The sequence below is a fragment of the Mytilus edulis genome, chromosome 4, assembly GCF_963676685.1.
Source record: "Mytilus edulis chromosome 4, xbMytEdul2.2, whole genome shotgun sequence".
NCBI classification, from domain to species: Eukaryota; Metazoa; Mollusca; class Bivalvia; order Mytilida; family Mytilidae; genus Mytilus; species Mytilus edulis.
Genome location: NC_092347.1, coordinates 89603042 through 89625764, shown reverse-complemented (window position 1 = coordinate 89625764; position 22723 = coordinate 89603042). Strand labels below are relative to the sequence as shown.

At 31.4% G+C, this 22723-nt stretch overlaps 3 protein-coding genes across 4 annotated transcripts; all 3 read left to right on the top strand.

The window, feature by feature from the left end:
* The first annotated feature begins 68 nt into the window (after positions 1-68).
* LOC139520953 (programmed cell death protein 7-like) lies at positions 69-10145 on the top strand. Of its 2 annotated transcripts, XM_071314057.1 has the most exons (9): positions 69-1410; positions 2738-2869; positions 3327-3413; positions 5610-5741; positions 6128-6266; positions 6734-6846; positions 7572-7695; positions 8464-8551; positions 9982-10145. In XM_071314057.1, exons 1-9 carry the CDS (start codon positions 163-165, stop codon positions 10106-10108), a joined length of 2190 nt encoding a protein of 729 aa, XP_071170158.1. In that variant the 5' UTR covers positions 69-162; the 3' UTR covers positions 10109-10145. The 2 variants fall into 2 exon arrangements, with proteins under 2 accessions (XP_071170158.1, XP_071170159.1); XM_071314058.1 differs by lacking the exons at positions 8464-8551; positions 9982-10145 and adding an exon at positions 8391-8461 and having other exon boundaries at positions 77-1410.
* A 2489-nt stretch (positions 10146-12634) lies between these two features.
* Positions 12635-15894, top strand: LOC139520952 (uncharacterized). Its single transcript, XM_071314056.1, has 2 exons — positions 12635-12702; positions 13900-15894. Exon 2 carries the CDS (start codon positions 13901-13903, stop codon positions 15590-15592), a length of 1692 nt encoding a protein of 563 aa, XP_071170157.1. The 5' UTR covers positions 12635-12702; position 13900; the 3' UTR covers positions 15593-15894.
* A 2162-nt stretch (positions 15895-18056) lies between these two features.
* LOC139520950 (uncharacterized) lies at positions 18057-22386 on the top strand. The gene is made up of 2 exons (XM_071314055.1): positions 18057-18120; positions 20216-22386. Exon 2 carries the CDS (start codon positions 20217-20219, stop codon positions 21894-21896), a length of 1680 nt encoding a protein of 559 aa, XP_071170156.1. The 5' UTR covers positions 18057-18120; position 20216; the 3' UTR covers positions 21897-22386.
* Positions 22387-22723: the final 337 nt, after the last annotated feature.

Here is a 22723-nt window from a genome sequence, read left to right as displayed (position 1 = left end):
TAAATATTTTTGTCTATTATGAATCTCTTTTACACAATAAAATTTTTTATTGCTGCAATTAACAATAAAATTAAAGTCACGAATATACGAGATTAAAGATGTCAGCGCACATGAAAATCCAACCAAAAAAAACAACTTTTTAATTAGAAACGGATAAGAAAGATGTACAGTCGAAATAACAGCAGAAAGAACTTTCGGCCTGCAAATCCTCGATTTGTCACACGAGGCCAAAACCAGAGACACAATTTTCCTCCACGAACACCGGGACAGTACACCCCAAGAAATAACCAACCAAGAAGGTTTCAAAACACAAACACTATCACGTCCAATTTTCCAAATAATGAACACGGGCAAAATCAACGCTCATTTGAAGAAAGAGTTGATAATCGCAATGTTCAAAGTAGTAGACCACAAGGGCCTTCTTCATTTCCAATATACAACCAAGGGCAAACACAAGGCAGCCAACAAGACCAATCACAACCTTCAAGCTGGGAGCTAAACACTTCTATGTCTATGAGAGATCCAAATCGCAATAGGACTGGCATGGCAAAATACAGTTCTGACTCGAGAATTACACCTCAAACATCAATCGATGGCTATCACCAGGCTCCACTTATCAACATGTCGATGAATGATCAAAAACCTTTTAACTGGTCAATGAATGATCAGAAGAATGAAATTCTTGACAGTAAAGGTAGTGGAAACTTTTTTACAAAAGTTGCACAAGAAGAAATACAAAAATCAAAATCAACTTTCAATTCACAGAATATGCAAATTCCAGGTCTTGATGTTATTCCTGATCAGGATGAAAGCACCACACTTGTGCAAAGGTCAAGCATAATATCACCTCAACAAAGTTCTGAATTGCTGGGTTCTTTGAGTTTCGCACAAACTGAAAAACCGTTTGACAATAGACAACAAGATCATACAAATCCTCAAATTCACCAATTTACAAAACCATTGGACTACCAAGGACTTAGTCATGTTAGTGTTCCTGAATCAGTTCAACCTGTACAAATGATGATCCCAAATTGTCCACCTCCTTCCAATTCATTTTTGCAAAATGATATGCAATTCAGAAATAATCAGCTTGGAATGCCACCACCAATGAACAGATTTCCTAATCCATTTCCACCACCTAATTTTCAACCAAAACCCTACGCAGGTTCAAATCCGTTTCCTCCAAATTCTCATCCTCCTCCACTCAAGCCAGTTATGAATCAGCAAATTCAGCAGCACCACCAGCAGCCGTTTCAACTTAAAAAAGAATTAATTCAGACAGAACATGCAACTGTACTGCCAGGGAAAGAAAAAGATACAGAGTGGATAAAATCATGGCTTGATAGAAAAGGAATACAATCTGATGATTGGAAGGTCCAGAAAAAAGAATGTGTCAAAACACCAGTTAATGTAAGAATTGGCTAGCAAAAATGTAGGACAGAAAATCACAGGACAAAAAGTCACAATTCAGTTTTGAGACTACATGTATATTTCTTTGAACAAGAAAACACAAATTTAAAAACGAATATTTTTGTTTTTTCTTGAACTATTATATACAATGATATAAAAGGCAACTTTAATTTTGTAATTAAAATGTTTTCAATAAATATCAATAATGATCAAATAATTGTTATTAAAACAAAATGTCAAAGTTGCTTGGTACACAAATGTCTTCATGGTGCTAAGAAATATATTCTTTGCATGATTAAAATGTGATGAATTTTCATTTATCAAAACCTGTGACAAATTTCCTTATCTGAAAAATTAATATACATATGTATGTAGTAAAAAGAAAATATTTCTGGATCTTTCTCTTATACATGTATATTCAAACAATTGTTGAAGAATTATATGTGACTTTTTGTCCTGTGACTTTTTGACCTATCAAATTTGTGACTTCATGTCTTGTGACTCTCTGTCTGTTTACCGGCTAACAATACTCAATCTATATATCAATATATATAGATGAGCAGTGTCATAAATGATCTAGTGAAAATACGCTGAAGTACAATTCTAAAATAAGTATTGCAACATTCCAATGATAGACAAACAAGATTCAATCGATTGAATTATTGAACTGTATTGTGATGTGATAAATGTTTCATTCATGACATTGTACTTCATGTCTCGTGTACTTGTAGCTACATAATGTAGGGTACACATCAATTAGACAGCAACCTCAATTTTGTTCAAAGTACAAGACTCTATGGGTCAGGCCAAAACGTATTATATGTGTAAGTTTCAAAGTTGCAAGTAAAGTTTTAACTCTTAACAGACATTAATTTACCTTTTTGTTGGACTATTGCATATATCACACAGGTTGAGACCATCAAACAAGTCAAAGCTAAGGATCTTTTCCCCTAAAAAATTGTTAAGTTAATGTAAATAAAACTGGACATGATTAAACCATCTACAGGTGTTAAGATATACATGTGTACACTTGTTGATTGGTCATGTTGGTTATACAAATGTATGTAAGGGACCAGGCTAGGGTTACAGCAAGTCTGTTTTCCTTGAGATACCAACTAAGGGAAGCAGTAGTTGTTACAAAGTAAAGTCTCAAACATTTTGTCTTTACAATGTACAAACATTGTATGCAAAGCATTTAAATGTGCATGTTGGAAAAACTTTTAATTCTTTATGCAAAAAGTATATATTTCAGTTGAAATTTTGTAGGGTTTAATGCAAGATTGCTTTATTTATACACATCTTTTTCAATTTTCATAATATGTTTCAGCTATATGATGTCCAAGAAAAAACAAAAAGAATGATGTTTCTGATGGCATCCCTTCAAAAACAGATCAAGATTTTAAAATCATGTGATCAACATCAGATTGAGGAAGAAATGAGAACAACTAATAAATTGAAGGTATGAAAGAACTATAAAGAATCATGGAAGAGAAATATTTAAACTATACAGGAATCCAGATGTTCCATGTTGTTAGTTGTTATGGATTTTTTTTGTATGGGATGTGTACATGTACATTTGTATGTTAAACATACATCTGTATCATGCATATAGAATGTATAGATAATTGTTTGATTGCTGATTTTTTAATGCTTTGTGCAAATAATTGAAACTTGAAAAAGATGGAATTCATTTAAATAAATTTACATATATATAATGTATACTGCTGAATGATGTAACAATTGTTTTTAGTACCAATACATTTGTACCTACAATGTACATGTGTATGGATCTAATCACATACATTACATACATATTGACATGATTGAAATGATTCATTAAAATTTCTTCATTTGAATACCAATAATATCTTTATTTTATTTTTGAAAATAATTTCGAAATGTCTATATTTGTACAGGATGAAATGGATGCCATAAGGAAATATTTGTCCACAGTAGATGTTCTGGATTTAAGAATGAAAGTTAAGAAGAGGATGCAAAAAAGGGTTTGTTGAAAGCTATTAATTTGTTGTGTCAAAGTTGTGCAAAACTTTAAACAGCTCAGAATTTTCCTGAAATATCCAATGGTTATGAAAATAATAAAAGGCTTTAGTTATTCATGTACCATTAACCCAAACCTTCTATTTAAGACTCCTCAACCATAAGAATCCTCCTCCCTTTGTATTACAATTCATGTAATATAATTTGATCATTGTCTTTGCCAGAAATTTTGTAGCTGATAGATGATATGGTTTTGAGCTTTGATCCTTCATATCCTTTTGGAATCAAATTATCCCAGTTTATTTAGTTCCCTTATGAAGTTATGATTTTCAATTTATTTCAAAAGTATCAGTTATAAGGTTCATCAAAAAGAAGGTTAGTTTCAGGTTTAAATTATAATACATGTACAGTGCGTGTATAAGTAGAAACACATTCATTTGTTATTAATTTGTTTTTATCTTGAATAAGTAGATGAGATCATGTGTCTAGGGTTGGCAAAGTAAATTCATTCAAAACATTTTAAGAAAACCTGAAAAGGGCAATGTTTTAGCTGTATTAACTGTACTGTACTGACACATATAACATGTATGAAGATAGTTTTCATTAAATGCTTAAAGAAAAATTACTTTATACATTTGTACATAAAAAACTAAAGTTAGATGTATGAATAAGCGGTGTTTGTACAAGAAGAGTTGACAAACAAATGAAGTCGGGTCCAGTAATTTTGTTCATCCAAACATTGGTTAATTTGATAACGTTGGGATAATGAATGGTAAAAAGTTCTAACGCCTTGTGTATTGTTTGTAAAATGATTATGGAATATAAAATAATTAGATGAATACTATAAACACAACATCATATAAAAAAATTAAATGAAATTTGGAAATAACTTTATTTTTTGTATTATTTTCAGTATGTGAACATTCTAGCTGGACAAAAAGAATACTATTAGCCTGTTTATACAAATATCCTTTTGCATTACTGTATTATATCCTTTCAGCTTCAATTACTGTTGACATTTCATTCATTCTATGATCTGATTCAACAAATCTTTTAACTGCAAATTACTTTGTTTGCAGTTGAATTGATATCAGTTCAGACGTCCATGACCCTTGTTTTATCATAGTTTTTATTTGGATGTTTTTCATAGTTTAGTTAAAGTATTTCTTTGAACTTTTTTTTTCTTGGATAACATGATGTCACCATTCTAAAAGTCTAAATTTTGAAAGAAAAAAATTGACACAGTACAGGAACACATAGATATGATTATATTCAAAGAGTCTAGAAACTGGTGATATCATGAACAGATATGAAGTTGTACAACAAACATATCACAATTTTACATTACATTACAGAGTAAAGATTTTGAATACCTTAACACTAAAACTATGTCACTTAAGTTTAGGTCTGTCCATGGGTTACAATACACTAAATATATATATATCGCTAGATTAAAATTATTAGAATTCCATCAATTAAATTTAAATTTGTAAATGACAAAACATTTCTGATTATGGAGATACTAATAATCAGAGGTATTGAAAAAAGATATTTCAAGCCAGTTAAAATTCAATTTTGTAGTTCAATTTTCTTAGTTTGGTGTAGTTTGTTTTTTACAAATAATTTAAGACAGGATAACACTATAAATCACACTGAATCTCACCACCAGCACCTTCGACATGAAATAGAAGTTCTGTCATAATGAAAGTCAAAAAAATATTCTGTAATATTATTGCCACTGGAACAAATATTACAGTATTTGTTTCTTACTGAATAAAGGGCAAAGGAACAAATTTTATTGCATTGTTTATACAAAAAAGTATGTAGGAAACTTCTGTTACGTGGAACAAATATATATTGATAACTGGACTATCATATCTTCTGGCAGATATTACAAAATTAATTAAAAAAACAAAACCAACAGCTAACAAATACAAAACAACCTTAAAGGATAGATGCATACCAAGATAAACAGAATATTAATTGTTATAAACATTAATTTATTTTGAAAGATTTTAGTAAAATACCATATGCATGTACAAATTTATTCTAACAAACAGCTAATATTGATCTCAAATTTGAAATATGTTTTGGGTAATTCTCCATGAACAACAACACATCAAGAAAAGCAAAATGACCAACATTTTATTTTTCTCACTAGAATTTTTGTTTGCTTATAATTGAATGAACTTTCATTTTAGGAGAGGATTAAGAAACAAAGAGAAGAGAAATATTTATCCAGACAGAGAGAATTAGAACAGAGAGAACAATTACACAAGGAAATAGATGGGAGGTTAAAGAAAGTCCATGATAAATACGGTAACAAAAGACAGGTAGTGTTTGTTAATGTATCTATGGGCTGTGATGTGAAAAAAACGTTAAAGCTTTACAAAGAAAGAATTTCATGATAATTTTTCCAACATAAAAATTAGATCTGTTCATTTTTTATGGATGACAAAATGTATTAAACATGTTAAAATAACCAAGATAATTAATACATTTTATATGCTTATATCGACTGAAAACTTTTAAGAACATTGAAGAAAGAACTTTGTGCATTCCCGTTGAAGCTTGGTCTAGAAAATAATTTTTTTAACCCATTAAAATTTATGTATTACCTTGATTTTATACCGATAGCAGAATGCCTGTTTTATGTAGTTATTATTTACATGAGTTGAGAAGCCCTATTCATATATTTCCGTTTTGGTGTATTATACAGCAAAAAGAGTTGAAGCAGATTGCAGACAAAGTTCTGGGTGAAATCAGAAAGAAAACACAAGATATTACAAGAGCCACAGATTTACTGAAAAATCTGACTAAACTCAGAAAATTGAGGAAAGATAGATTATTACAGCAAGGTTTGTTACAAAAATGCTTCTCTTTACTCCTTACTTAGTAGAAATAATACCTGTATGATCTTATATAAAATTAAAATAAAACAGGATTTTTTAATTAAACAGGTTATTTATGAGTGACCAAACTCTGTGAATAATTGATCTTATATTGATACAAAGATTCTCTTCAAGATCTTATCAGGTGAAAAAAGGGAGCTACAGTGACTCATAGTTTTAACACTCATTAAAAAAATACCTTATTGGAAATATCCGAGACCTACTAAACGAATATTTTTTTTATTTCTGTAATAATGGCTGTATGATTTTGAAAGTTTAAATTACACCAAAATTTTTCCACACTCATAATGGGATGGGTATATTTTCTCTGATAAGATTTTGTTCATAGCAGGATGGGAATGTTTTATATATAAAGTATAATTAAGTGTAAGTTTCTCTTCTTTTGATTTAAACTAAATATTTGACCATTTAAGGAGTAAACACCAAACCAGAGAGTGATGCAGATTTTGAGGATAAAGTTCAAGATTGTCTGGATGTTGTGAAAACACAAAAGAAAGTTTATACTGCTGAAAATAAAGCACTGCAGGTTAGTAATGTCCCTATCAGTTAAATCATCTCATGGAGTTGACATTAATCTTATTGCCTTTAATTCATCTTACATTATATTTCAAAGCAACAAAAACAATTGATAAAGTCATATTGGTATAAATATGAGGTGACTTAAATAATGTTCATCTTTCCACTTGGTATGTATGATATATGAGAATGGACTTGGTGACAAATCCATTAAATATTTGGGAATAGTGTATTAAAAGGAAAATAGTTTATAATTAATGAGATCATTCATCTTGAAATTTCATTCATCCATCTTGTGGCAATATAGGAGAAATATTATTGCACTAGTATTTATTCTCGATCAAGTATTAATTATAACATATTCCTTAATTATCTCCAACTTCAATTCCCAAAATATCTTTATAGAAAACTAATGTAAAACAAGGGTATGTGGTATGATTGGTAATTAGACATCTGTCTTATCAGAGTCCTAATGCTGGGGATTTAAAGAAGTTCTCTATTGATAGTTCTCATGTATATAAAGCCAAGGAAATGCCTTTCTTAAAATAATTATTAAGTTCAACCATCAATTCTGAAGTAGTAGATATATGCTGGACTTTCTATTGGTATGTAAATTAAAGTTATCCATATAGTTCACAATTACCTTCAACATAAAAGTACAGAGCTTCAAGTTAAAAAGGCAGTAGTAGTCATGTAGCTTAATCAGAGTCACTATGTCAAATTTATTGTTAATAGGTGATGTTGGATATAGAACAGGAAGAAAACAAGGAGAAAGAAAGAGAGAAATTACAACAGATTTTACGTAGTCTTGAAATAAAAAGACAAAAGAAAGATGATCAATTATTATTTGGTGAATCAGGTAAATAAAATTTACATTTGTAATAATTTATATGTTTTCATTTAAACAGACAAGAAAAATCCCAAGAACTTCATGTAGGTTTATATATTTATTACCAGAGATATAACATGTATAAAGAGTTATATAGTTTGATATTTCACATTTGATAAAATCTTGTTATTTTGCAAATTGAAGTAAATTTTTTAAAGATGGATCTTAATAAACTATTGACATATCAGGTAAAATTTTTAAATAATATACAAAACATAATTGTTTCCAAATAACAAATTTTACACATTTTTAAAGTCAACTGATAAAATTGTTCAACAGAGTTCATGGATTAAATGGTTGATCTTATGGGATATTGAAAAATTCATATTATATTCTAAATGTAACTACATGATTTTGAATGGATAATAAATTTCAAATAAGCAATGAATTTGAATAACCAATGAAATACATACTATTGTGAGATTCTGCATACAACAATTACAGGAAAAGGAAATTATGATTTCAATCAATTACCATTTATGAAAACACAGGCTTAAAAAGTATTTAAGATATAGACCTGCTGCTCATAATTTCTTTTCAATATTCAATTGGCTGTTGGAAATGCATGTGTTCCTATGATTTGTATTTCCAGAGCCTGTAGATATGAATGATCCAATGTTTATGTTTTGTCAGTATTATGACCAAGCTCATGATTTTATTTCCAGAGCCAGTAGATATGAATGATCCAATGTTTTATATTTTGTCAGTATTATGACCAAGCTCTTGATTTTATTTCAGAGCCAGTAGATATGAATGATCCAATGTTTATGTTTAGTCAGTATTATGACCAAGCTCAAGTATCTGTTGATTCCTTACTTCAAATCAGGTTAGTACTATTATGACTCCCATCAGATATACAAATAATCATACTGTATTAAAAGTGAACTATTCAAACAAATTCTAAAAAGTAGGTATGGAGAAAAGTTGATTAGTTGGCAGAAGCCAATTGTCTAGCAAAACAATAATTTGTATCTCTGATTACTCATGCCATTAAGGGAGTTCGCTTCTCAGTTTAAAAATAATTACAGTTCTTCTTTTAAAGCATGCAAAACAAACAATTGATTAACTTGCTTGCTATATTTGTTTGGATGTTTGTAAACAACAGGTATGTAGTCTATTTCAGTGTGTTTACTATTTACTGGAATATGATTGGACAATAGACATTAAATTCATTTCATGTCAATTCTTATTGTCGAATCAAATCCCAGTAAATATAAAAACAGACTGAAACTCCGCCTACCTATTGTTTGCAAACAACCAAGCAAACCTAGCAAGCAAGTTGATCAATAATTTGTTTTGCATGCTTTTATAGAAGAACTGTAACTTTTCAAAACACTACTTTACATTGATAGGTGATTAATAAAGGAATCAAAGAGCAAAAAAATATATTGGTCAATGTGCTTGTTTTTGAGATATTAGCCAATGAAATTTTGGCGAGAAAATGTTCTCTCCTTACTTATCGTAGCTTTATCATTGACAAGTTTAAATCTCAAAAACTATCAAATAATACTTAAAATTGTATAAGACTTTTACAGATTGCTTATATACAGTATTCAGGTAAAAAATTAAAAAAAAAGAAAATGGGGTCAATGGGCAAAAAAAAGACATTCAAATGGATAAAACCAGATCTAGAGGGTTCTGAAAATCTGAACAAAATCCCCAAAACATGACAAGTGAACATCCTTAAAAGGATCATTTTGAATTTCCCCATTGCTAGATGATTTCCTTCAGGTTTTGTTCCATCTTTAACTTGGAAATCAGAACATTAATTTTTGAATTTGTTCTTAGTGATGAAGATGACATAAGATACAGCCAAAAATGTGATTGAAACTTTTATAAAGTATCACAGCTTGATTATATATTAAGACAACTATCTTTAGATCTGTATACAGTATCATAATTAAAAAATGATTGAATTGGTTATATTTAAATTATTTCTTTATAAAAGAAGAAAAGGTGCGATTGTCAATCAGTATAGTCTGATGAGATCAAACATCAATATGTTAATATGATACATTACGTATTTTGTTCTCATGGCTATAATATCTAAAGATGTCAGCTATATATCAATCAGAGAGCAACCTAAGAACAAAAGTTATCAAAAGCATTCAGAGTGCAAAATGTTTTATTAAAAATTATTTATAGTTTACACTTTGAATAAGGGAAGATAACTGATGAAGTCCATATATTGCTGCCAAAATTAGTTTATTTTATCCCCCCTTTTAAACTGAAATGTATTTTGTTTTATATTTGTAGATGTGATTGGGACAGATTCAGTGTACCGGAGGGAACACCAGGAGGCAATAGAATTCCTGATGGCTTTATTCTTCCCGAGAAACCATCCAGCGATATATGGACATCAGCACTAAAGGATGAAACATAAAACACATCTTTATTAATTAAAATCATTATTAAATTCATATTGTTTACATTTTTTTTTAAATTGTAGTGTATAGAAACAACTTCTGTTTTATTGACCACACACTAGGTGCCACATGTGGAACAGAAACTGCTAACACTTCTAGAGCACCTAGTTCTCTCCTGGGGTTTTTTTTGTGGGGGCTCATGTTGCTCAGTCTTTAGTTTTCTACCATACCGTTTTGTTTTTGTTGTTTGTCCTTTTGCATTTTTCCTTTGGCCATGGTGTTGTTTGTTTGTATTTAACTTATGGTTAGTGAATGCCCTTTTGATATCTTCTCTGGTATTCACAGTAAAATAAAAGGATTTGTTGTACTAATTTTAAAAAAGAGATCACTTTGAACCTCCAATATTTTTTTATGCAATTTACCAGAAACAAGCCTAATTAAGAAGCAAACCCTTTGGAAGACAATTTTTTTCAGACATAAGATATTTTCAATGATGGCACCACTGGTTATGTTCTAAGTAAACTGTTAAACCTTCTGTGGTGTTACAACTTCACAGATATTTGTATTTTTTTAATAACGAGCAATAGCTAGAGTTTGTCCAACTGATCAATTGACATTATTAATTCATGATATAAACTTAACTAAATGTATTTGAAATCAACTGTATGGATTTCAAATAAATTTGAAATACTACTTCTATATGCAGTGTGTGCATCATACATGATTCTGTATCCAGTGTTCTGAACTGTTTTGATACCTATAATTATTTGAGGAGGAAATGCTGTCTTATCTATAGTACCATAGATGATATTTATTTTAAAATTATTAAAGTAATACTGCTAATAACTGTAACATATACAATAGACCTTATGTGTAACGTAATGTCTACTCCATGTTGGTTGATATTACTTGCTGATGTCATTGATACTAAAGATGAGGATACTAAAAGATCAAGGAATAAGAAATTATCAAATATACTTGAAGACTTTAAGAAATTTGCTAAAAGATATATTTGATCAGCAGAAGAAAACCTCTTTACATTTTCAACTTAAAAAAGTAAAATCACAAAAATACTGAACTACGAGGAAAATTCAAAAAGGAAAGTCCTTAATCAAATGGCAATATCAAAAGCTCAAACACATCAAACAAATAGATAACAAGTATGATATTCCTGACTTGCTACAGGCATTTTCTTATGTCGAAATTGGTGGATTGAACCTGGTTTTATATCTAGCTAAACCTCTTACTTGTATGACAGTCACATCAAATTCCATTATATTGACAATGATGCATGAACAAAACAAACACAATACAAATGTAGGTAAAAAATAGGGCTTCAGCAATCAACACGAGTTAACATCTTTATCACTCTAAAAACAAAAGTACTAAAAGGAATATACATCAAATTAACAAACTAATCATTAAAAAATCATTCTATATTGAAGAGTCATCTATGCGACTTCCATGAAGCAAGTCTAAAATTAATCGTTTAAAATCCTTACTTTTTCGAAAAGTTTAAATACGTAGAAATGTATTTCCTTCACGCATTGCTCGGATTCCTTGTCTACGTCTAATATTTCTTTTGGTCGATTTTAGTATAAACAGATCCTTAGTATTTGTATTGGGTTTTGGACTTTCAAATATTTTGGCCTCGGTAATACAGAGCTATTGCAGTCAATGTTCTTGCTTAATGATTTTTAATTTGCTATTGATAAATTTCAGTAATGTTTGAAAAACCTGTGGATTAATAGTAAACTCCTGTAGAAAATGCTGATCTTAGAAGAATTTGTCTATTTCTTTTGGGGACGCATTTGTAAATTTGGTAATATAGCTAACATTTCTACGTATTTAAACTTTTCGAAAAAGTAAGGATTTTCTTATCTCAGGCATAGCGTACCTTAGTACCTTAGTAGTATTTGGCACAACATTTTGGAATTTTGGATCCTCAATGCTCTTCAGCTTTGTACTTGTTTGGCTATATAACTATTTTGATATGAGCGTCACTGATGACTCTTATGTAGACGAAACGCATGCTACATAAGTATGCCCTATTTGTGTTTGAACGTCAGTTTTTGTCAATACTTTTTATAGTTCTTAAAAGTTTTTTGCATTATTTACTTTGGCCGCCACACATGATCCAGGAAAAGTAAAATCACAAATAATAAACTCCGAGGAAAATTCAAAACGGAAAGTGTTTGTTACCAGGGACTCAAAGTGTTTGTGACTAGGGATTCATTATCATCATTGGCAAATTTTGACTACAGAACATTTTGGATCCCAGGTTGCAGGTAAGGGTTTCTTCAAGCTTTTAGGTTCGAAAATGCATTTTATTTTTAAAAAATAGTTAGGTTTTTGAAATATATCTGAAAAAACCATATGATAGCAAATTTGAAAATTTAAGATAAAAATTGAAATTCAAGGTCATATTTGGTCTAAAGTAAATCTTGTCCTTTATAAATACAAATATGATAGTGATTTATGGATTATGTATTCAATATGTGAGAAATTTTTCAACCAGGTGTCGCTACCTGCTACCTGTGATTGGACTTTGTACAATTCACTTTCCTGTATCACTGAAAAATAAAACCAGTTGTGAATGTACATAACACAGGTATGTATACACTCACAATAACTATGACGACATATTTTTTTGAATATATGTAATAAATGCATATTTATTGACCAATATTCGTTATGAAGATCTTCCTGGATCGTGTTTATGTTCATAAAGTATTAAATGTTAATTAGATAATCAATTGATCAACCATTATGGAGAATGAAATACCACAGTAGATTAGTTAATACAAGCAGAGACATATAATATATATGTTTGTGATAAAAGTCACAATTTCTTCAAGTAAATTTGGCTTTCACAAATTTAATCTGCAAGTATATTATAAGTTTATTAAATTTAAATAATCGTTCGTATAATATAATCTTCCGTCTCATCATTTGTAACGACAAACACATTTTATATCGGCCGCGATTCTAAAGAGCTTTAAAAAGAATCTTCAATGGTTGTCGTTTGTTGATGTGTTACATATATGTTTTTCGTTAATTTTTTGTACATACAGGCCAATAGTTTTCTAGTTTGAATTATTTTACCTTTGTCATTTCGGAGCCTTTTATAGCTGGCTTTGCTCAATGTTGAAGGCCGTACGGTGACCTATGGGTGTTAATTTCTGTGTCATCTGGTCTCTTGTGGACAGTTGTCTCATTGGCAATAATACCACATCTTCTTTTTATATTCAGTTGCCTTTGCTATCATATATTTTCTTTCAAATGTATGACTGTAACTAGATGTAGCAAACACGTGGTCTGGTGTTTGATATGTTATAATAAAGAAAGGACAATATGTGTTGTAAAATTGTCCGTGTTGCATCAACGGGTGGATTTCCGAAATTACATGATATGTACACCTTCGCAGGTCCTTGAACGATTTTGACTATGGGGCCGCCAATATCATTATACAAGCAATGCTAAATACAGAATATATTCAGAATAGAAATTGACTGTTTTAATTATGCTGTTCGCGTTAAATCCCCGACTTGCCGCATATTCACAGTTCGTTCAACTCCGATATCTCACAATATATTTTTTTTAGAACGAGACCATGTACTAAGTAGTACTTAATAGTACATAATAGTAAACATATATTGTTTGAGTACTGCTGAGCTTGGGCAATTGCAAAACATACTGACATCACTTGTGACTGACATATATTCAGATATAAAATACACAAGACCATGAGCAAAACGAACTAAACTACTGATACAGTTTTAATTGGTTTAATTTTGGAATATTTCAGAATGGCGACTTCTCGTAGAGTGGTTTGTGAAATATGTGAAGCTCAACATATAACAAAATCTGCCATCTATTGGTGCCCTGAATGTGAAGAAGGCTTATGTTCCATATGTCAAAAACATCATAGTTTCTCAAAGGGAACTAGAAACCACGAAACTATCAGTATTGAAAATTATCTAAAGTTGCCGTCATCAATCTCTAAAATAGCCACATATTGCAATGAACATAACTTAAAATATCAGAACTACTGCCCACAGCATGACAAAATCTGTTGCGCGGTTTGTATTTCTGAATTACATAAAAATTGCACTGGACTCCAGTCTTTGCAAGAGATCGTTAGATTTTCCAAAGAATCTGCTTGGCTCGAAAATATCGAACAAAGTCTGAAGGATATGAGGTATAATTATGAAAGTATAATGAAAGATAAGGAACGAAATCTGGCTACAATCGAAAGTCAGAGAATATGCTTTTACAATGAAATAAAACATATACGGGAAAAGGTTAATTCCCATTTAGATTTACTAGTAAAACAGATCGTCGTAGATTTGAATTCAGCTGAACAGGAAATAAAGTCGAAGACAGAAACCTTAATGTCGCAACTTTCTGAAAAAATAAACACAATAGAATCTTTGCAAACTAGTATGTCATCCGTTAAAGAATATGCTACCGACCTACAAACCTTTCTGGGAAGTAAATCACTTGAGTTGGAAGTTCAGAGGGAGGAAATGTTTTTTCAGTCGTTGATAGATGATGATAGTTTTCACCAACCCAATCTTAAAAGTAGCATAAGTGAAAAGATATTAGATTTATTGACCACTGTTAAAGCATTTGGGTCTGTTTCTATAGAGACATCAAAACCAAGTATAGTTTTGAAAACGGACAAAGAGAAACAAGCCCAGATTTTATCTTTTGTACCACATCCATTTCAGTCAATAGAAAATATAAATATATCTTTCAAATCCAATTTACGTTTTCCCACTGGACAAAAATTTAGCCTTCGTGGGTTTTCGGTTTCACATAATGGATTAATGGTGTTATCGGACTTTAATGGTAAACTTGGTATCCTATTCACCAATGGACCTTTTGATTTAATTAACAAATATTCAACTTCGTGCGACGATGTCACTTTTATTGATGAAACTACAATTGCTGCATCTGTAAACAAAACGATAGAAATCATTAAAATTCCCTCTAAAGTAAGAGAAAAAGTGATCTGTTTAAGTGGAGAGTGTAAAGGAATGTGCTACAACAACGGAACATTGATTTGTAATGTTTTACATAAAGGAATTCAGCAGGTACAGGTATCTAATGGAAACATTACTGATCTCGTTATACAGAAACACCTTTCCAATTGGTCATACATAACAATACACAAGAATAAAATTTATCAAACATCTTCTAACGTGTTTGTTAGGTGTTACACAATGGAAGGAGAGCAGGTATGGGAGTTCAAAACTAAAACTCCAAACAGATGTGTACGCGGCATAACTGTTGATAATAGCGGCAATGTGTATGTTGCGTTGTATAGAGTAAACTGTATTTTACTACTTTCTTCAGATGGACAACGTAGCAGATGTGTAAATATCAAGGAAATGGCGGAGCCATGGAGGCTTCATTTCAACGAGCTGACGAATTCACTGTCAGTTGCCGGATTGGACGGAACAATTTTCCTTTATGATATTCTGAACACCGATTAAGTCTACGATTGTTGAAACACCTACATACAAGATTAGTAATATTTATAATTGTTATCTCTTATATCTGTTTGAGAGTTGCCTCTTTGTCAATCGTAACCGACATCTTCTTATTTTTATATTCGATAGACGGTTAATTATGGCATCAACGTCTGTTGTTTTCTATTCAATAAAACAATATTGCCTTTTTACAAAAAAAAAACTGTTTGTATTATGAACTATGTCGTTATTGATATTGTTTATAATATTATCCTGTTTGACGCAGTCTTCTGCGGCTGAGTTTTATTTAATAAACTATGAAACTATGAAATGTTTACTGCTGTTCTACGCCAACCTCCATGGGAATCCGGATTGAGTAAAAAAAAATCTCAATCTTAATTTTACAGACCAGATGACTATATTAGCGTCTTGATGGCACAGTGGAGAGGAGGGAAGTTGATCGTAACCCTTGGCTAGCGAAGATGTATTGTACACAACCCTGTTAATGATTCTGTATAGTGTGAACATAGCGTAATGAGCTTAGTGTATTATACATTTAGATATGTAAATGCCGTTCGATGGACAGACGCGGTATAGGTCAATAATTACTGAATTTCAAACGATTTCCACAACTTAAAAAAGGAACTTCATGAAACCAAAATATGTACTTTTATGGCAATACCAACGTAATGCTACTGCACTTGTTGATATATTGAAATAATAATTGTATATCAGCAGAGTTATCGACCACTGCATTGACTGTAATAACGTGGAATTTGCACACCGAAAACTGTTATTGCCTCTAATAAAGTATAAAAGTAATAGGAACAAACATTTGAAAATAAAATGAGAGGTGTAGAAATGAAAAATAAAAAATGTAAGTGTGAACATAACATATTTTATTATATGAACACAGAACAAAAGCACACGAACATATGTATAACTAAAAGAGGGGATAGTTTATTTTATAAAACAATTTTAATTGTGAAATATTTGGGATCAGTACTTTGGGACGTCTGGAAGTATGTTACGTGGAAAACGGGAAGACCAACACATCACAGAATCTGCCAGGTATTGGAGTCAAGATTTTGAAGAAATGTGTGTTCATGATGAACAAAAATTAGTTTCTTAAAATCAACGCGTATTCACGCATTTTTCGCATTTCAAAATCAATTAGAATTGACATCACTACTTATAAAATTACAAAATATTTCAAAAAACACTCTTGGAACATGGCTAATTCACAAAATGTTTCAACTTTAAACCAGCAATTTAAATATGTTACTACCGCTATTTGACTATAAAATTGATGGAATCAATGTTTGTTTTACTTGATGAAGCAGTTAATGTATCATTATAGAGAAAGAAGAATTATTCCAGAATAAACAGTTTTGTACCAGTATGAAACCTTTTTTCTCAAATGCTTATTTTTTGTTCTAACCTATCTTATGCCATGTTTTCTTTTCATAGTCCCTCCTTCGTGGCCCTCGGATCGTGTTTTTTTTTCTACAAGCGCCTGTTCCATGTTAGCATGTTGCACTTTGTGTCCGAATTCCCCTTGGGCTGTTTTTTTTTATTGAATATAGAAATCAAACATTATCCCCTTACATACCTAAAAAAAAACCTTAAACGCAAAATCAAAAGCAAAAAAAATAATGATACTGCGAGGCACACGTACCTGTTTAGAAAGTTACATTTTGTTCTCTGATTTTATCAGTATCATTGAATTATATAAGAACACATTCATTTCAATCCTAAAATTTCATAATCTAGCTGTATTCTGGAGCATATTTACAAATTTCACATGGTGTTTTGATATTTAGGATGTATGTGTGTTTTTGTTGAATTTATCAATAGAATAACGATAGTGCTAGTTAATACATATTCAATATTTAAACAATGTTATCAACCAGGTGACGCTACCTGTGATTGGACTTTGTACATTTCACTTAAGAGATAACTGTATTGTATTTGAAGCTTTGCGGACGTCCATCGGTAGTTTTACTGTCGCAAATTTAGTTTACCTGGCGATGCGTAGCGGAGACAGGTAAACGGGTATTTGCGACAGTAAAACTACCGATGGACGTCCGCAAAGCTTCAAATACAATACAGTTATCTCTATTCTAATGCAAAACAAGTTTATAATTAAATTTTAATCATTATTTCAGTGTAAAATCTTCATTATAGAAATTTCCGCAAAGATAAGTTATCTTCTTTGGTCCCTACACTAGGTGACGTCATAGTTATGATTCCGGCGTCGAACATAAACACCAGGCGTTTTCGAGCTTCTGTGCCGCTTCAAAATGTAATAAAATTTGATAAAAAGAAGATTTTTATGTGCAACATGTGAGTATTTTGGCTTATTATTGTAGAAATTACATGTCAATACATTCAGCAATTCAAAATGTCGGCTTCCTTAGTTACAGACAAGGAGAAAGAGAATTTTACGCTTACTGTCATCCAATCAGAACCATTGATACAAAATAATTGCATTAGAATTCCTTGTATCACTTCTTAACATAACACCATTTGTGAAACACAATTTGCTATAGGTATGTATATACTCACAATAGCAACGACGACGCATTTATGATTATATAGAATTAATGCAGAAGGTTGATATACAGTCGAACCTCGTGTTGTCGAACACACGGATGAGTCTAGGTAATATCTCCGTCCCGGTAAAATTTCAATTTGATCAATGCATCTCTGATGAGTCAAACTCGATTAATTTAAGTACTCGGTTAATTCGAGTAAAATTAATGTAAATTGCCCGACCCGGATATGTCTTTAAGTTCGACAGTAAGAATTTTCGAAAGATGCAGACCTTATGATAAACGTTCAAATCGAATGTGTTTCTTATGCAACCTTATTATTTTCAAAATAGATTAAAGCTGCGCAGATATATTTGTTTGTATAACAGTTAATATTACATGTTAATGGATACCGGCAATTAACACCTGTTGGTCGTCCAATCGGAACATGTTGACTGCTATATCCCTATATTTTTTTTACATTTTTAGCTATAATGTCTGTTTGTTTTCTGCACACTTCATTGTCAATATAATGGAATTGTATGCAACTGTCATAAAAGTGAGAGGTTTAGCTAGCTATAAAATCAGGTTAAATCCACCATTTTCTACTTAAGAAAATGCATGTACCAAGTCAGAAATATGACAGTTGTTATCAACAGATTAACTACTCTTATCTACAAAATGTATACTAACTGAAATATAGTTGGCTATGATCCACATCTCAGTGTATGCATGTATGAACTGTGAAAAATTTTGGAGAAAACATTTTTATAGCTATAACAAAAAGATGTGGTAATATTGCGAATGAGACAACTCTTCACAGGAGACCAAAATAAAACAGAATTTAACAATTTTAGGCACCATACGTTGTTTGTTTAAGTATGTATGTCTTTAAGGTTTGTCAATGTGCTGTCTATTTTTTTGTCATGTTTTATAAGGTAAGAGGAACGATATGTACAACACCAGTATAATTGACATATGTCACAATCACCAAACAATCAGAGACAATTTTGGGCTTTAACGACAAGGTCTGCAACCTTTCAAAGATACTCATATTGACCACATTACTAGTACTAGTATACCCCTGAAGGTCTAACATATTTAAACAGATCCTTCATTATAATTCTCAATACACAAAAACTTAACCTCTATATTGAATGCACATATAGGTATCAATTAAGGAAGTTCGCTGCTCAGTTGCAAAATAAGTAGCTTCCCATAACACTAGTATATATTGATTGGGGATTAATTGAGGAATTAAAAAAGCAAAAAAATATAGAGATATTAGCCATTGGAATTTTGGCGGGAAAATGTTCTCTCTTAATTTTTATAGCTTTATCATTGACCGGTTAAAGTTCTCAAAAACCTATTAAAAAATAAATAAGATTTCATAAGACTATTACAAATGGCTTATAATTATACTTGTAAAAGATTTTTCAGGCATTCAAATGGATCAAACCAAAGGATTTCGAAAATCTGACAAAAATTCCAAAAACATGACAAGCTAACATCCTTAAGTCGTCTCGAGTGGGAATTCACATGACGGGCAATACATGCATAGAATGACCAATTACTCGTTCGATTCACCCGGTCCCTTTGAAGTTCTTGCGATCACCCCTAGTTTTGTTTGTAGACCTGATGTGTTCCTTTTAAATCGATATACCAGATTTTAACACCGGTAGACTACTGTCGCCTTAATTTTTCAGATAGTCATAGGCATTGATCATTGATCAAAACATTGCCACGGTTATCTGATAATGATGAATGAGTCAAAAGGGAGTTGGAGAAATATTTTTCGACAGATAAAATTAGATCGTGTAATAATGGGTAAACATCAGAAAAAGTATTCGTTTGAGTACTACCGAGCGTGCACAATTGTAATAAGTACATATATTTATATAAATACATAATACATAAGCAGAACAAGTGCAACATAAACTATATAATTATAACAAACTAAACGTTTTGAGTACTGCTGAGCGTGGGCAATTGCAAAACGTAATGACATATGTACAATTGCAAAATACACAAGAACATGCGCAACACGAACAAAATTAATAACAAAAGTTAATGTGATCCTGTTTTAATTTGTTCTAACTTTGGAATATTTCAGAATGGCTACTTCTAGTGGAGTGGTTTGTGAAATATGTGAAGCTCAACATATTACAAAATCAGCAAACGTTTGGTGTCCCGAGTGTGAAGAAGGAATGTGTTCTGAATGTGAAAAACATCACAGTTTCGCCAAAGCCACTCGAAAACACGAAATCATTTCTATTGAAAATTATCTAAAGTTGCAGTCATCAATCTTAAAAATAGCCACATATTGCAATGAACATAATTTAAAATATCAAAACTACTGCCCACAAGACGACAAAATCTGTTGCTCAGTTTGTATTTCAGAATACCATAAGAATTGCTGTGGACTCAAGTCTTTGCAGGAGATCGTAAAAACTTTCAAAGCATCAGCTTTACTAGAAAACATTGACCAAAGTCTAAAGGATATGATGTATAACATTGACAGCATAATGAATGAAAGAGAACAAAACCTAAATGCCATTGAAAAACAAAGAAAACAGTTCCATGCTGAAATAAAACAAACACGCCAAAAAGTAAATACCCATCTCGATTCATTAGAGGAACAAATTTTGATGAAATTGAATGCCGCTGAAACAGAAATCAAGTCAAAGCTTAACACATTAATGTCGCAACTCATAAACAAAAGAAAGAGCGTAGAAACTTTACATACTAACATATCAGCTTTAAAAGAGTATGCGTCCGACCTCCAGATATTTCTTGGAAGTAAATTGCTTGAGACGGAAGTAGATACAGAAAACAAATATTTGCAGTCGTTGTTTCAGGACGATAGTCTCCACCAAAACGAACTAAAATTTAGCATAAGTGAAAAGATATCAGATATATTGACCACCGTTACAGCCTTTGGATCAGTGTCTTCAGAGACATCAAAGGCATGTACCGTTTATAAAACAGACAAGGAGAAACAAGCTCAGATTTTATCTGTTGAACCGCATCCTCGAAGGTCAATAGATAGTATAAGTTTTTCTCTCCAATCACAATTTCAAACTGTTCCACAAGCTATCATTCGTGGCTTTACAGTTTCACCAAGTGGATTAATAGTATTTGTGGACAATACCAGAAGACTCTGTATCCTGAATACTAATGGATCCTATGATTTGATAAAGAACAATTTGAGTTGCTACAACGATGTCACCTTTATATCTGACAGCACAGTCGCAGTATCTAGCAACAACGCGATAGAAATTATCAACATAGACTCTAAAGTGACTGAAAGAGTAATCCGTATTCAGGGAAATTGTTGCGGTATACGGTTCTACAATGGAAAGTTGATTTGTAATGTCTCAACTAAAGGAATTCAAGAGGTACAGTTATCTAACGGACAAATAACTGATCTAGTTAAACAAAGTGATATTGAGAATTGGTCATTTCTAGCAATACACGATGACAAAATTTATCAAACCACGTCCGATCATTTTGTTAGGTGTTATACAATGAAGGGCGAAAAGTTATGGGAACACATACTTCACCAAAATGTGGACGCGGCACGTGGCATCACTGTTGATATTAACGGTATTATATACGTTGCAATATATAATAAAAACTACATTGCATTGATTTCTCCAGATGGTCGACGTTGCAGACCTTTGCAAATCAAAGATACAGAGTCACCATGGGGGCTTCATATAAATGCGATTACTAACTCATTAACAGTTACCTCCTATTTTACCGGACAAGTTTTACTTTATGATATTTGTTGAAAACAAACTGTTTAATTGACATTTTGAATAGGTGAATTATATAAGAAACACAAAATTGTAAATTATAGCTTGAAAACAAATGCCGTAAGATTTGTTAAAAGTTGAAAATATGACATATACACTGACCTTAAGCTATATTTACAAATACTGAGATAAATACGTTGGACCTTAACAGGGAGTATTGATTTGCTGCTTTGTATGCATTTATGTTTGAAATGAGTTCTTAATGCTCATAGTGGCAAGATACAGGCACGCCTTCTATCTGGTAAAAGACGTCACAAGGGCCAACTTTATTGACAATATTTTCCGGTGCAAGACATGATTCGAGAAATATGATATTGTCTGAAAAAACTTTAAAAAATGCAGACTTTATAAACTATTGAAATTGCTATATAACACTCTTGTTTTGAAGGTTATTTTAACCGTTATTGCTGTAGACAGTCCGTGATACGTATGTTGTTAATAATAGCAAATAAAGCCAACAGTAGTATACCGGTGTTCAAAAGTCATGATTCGATCGATTAGAGAAAAAAACAAATCCTTGTTACAAACTAAAATCGAGAAAAACAAATAAACTATAAGAGGAAAACAAAGGTACAAAACTGAGAACACTGAAGTGCAACAACAAAAAACAATGCCAATATACATCTAAACGATCGTTTTGATAACAACGACATAATCCTCACTTGATACAGGTCATTTTAAAAAATAAATGTTGGGTTGAACATAGTTTAATGTCTTACCAAACCTCCTGCTTTATGCCAATGTTAAAACATATCGAAAAATGACAACACCACGTGACAGAAATACAGGACAAACACAAACAA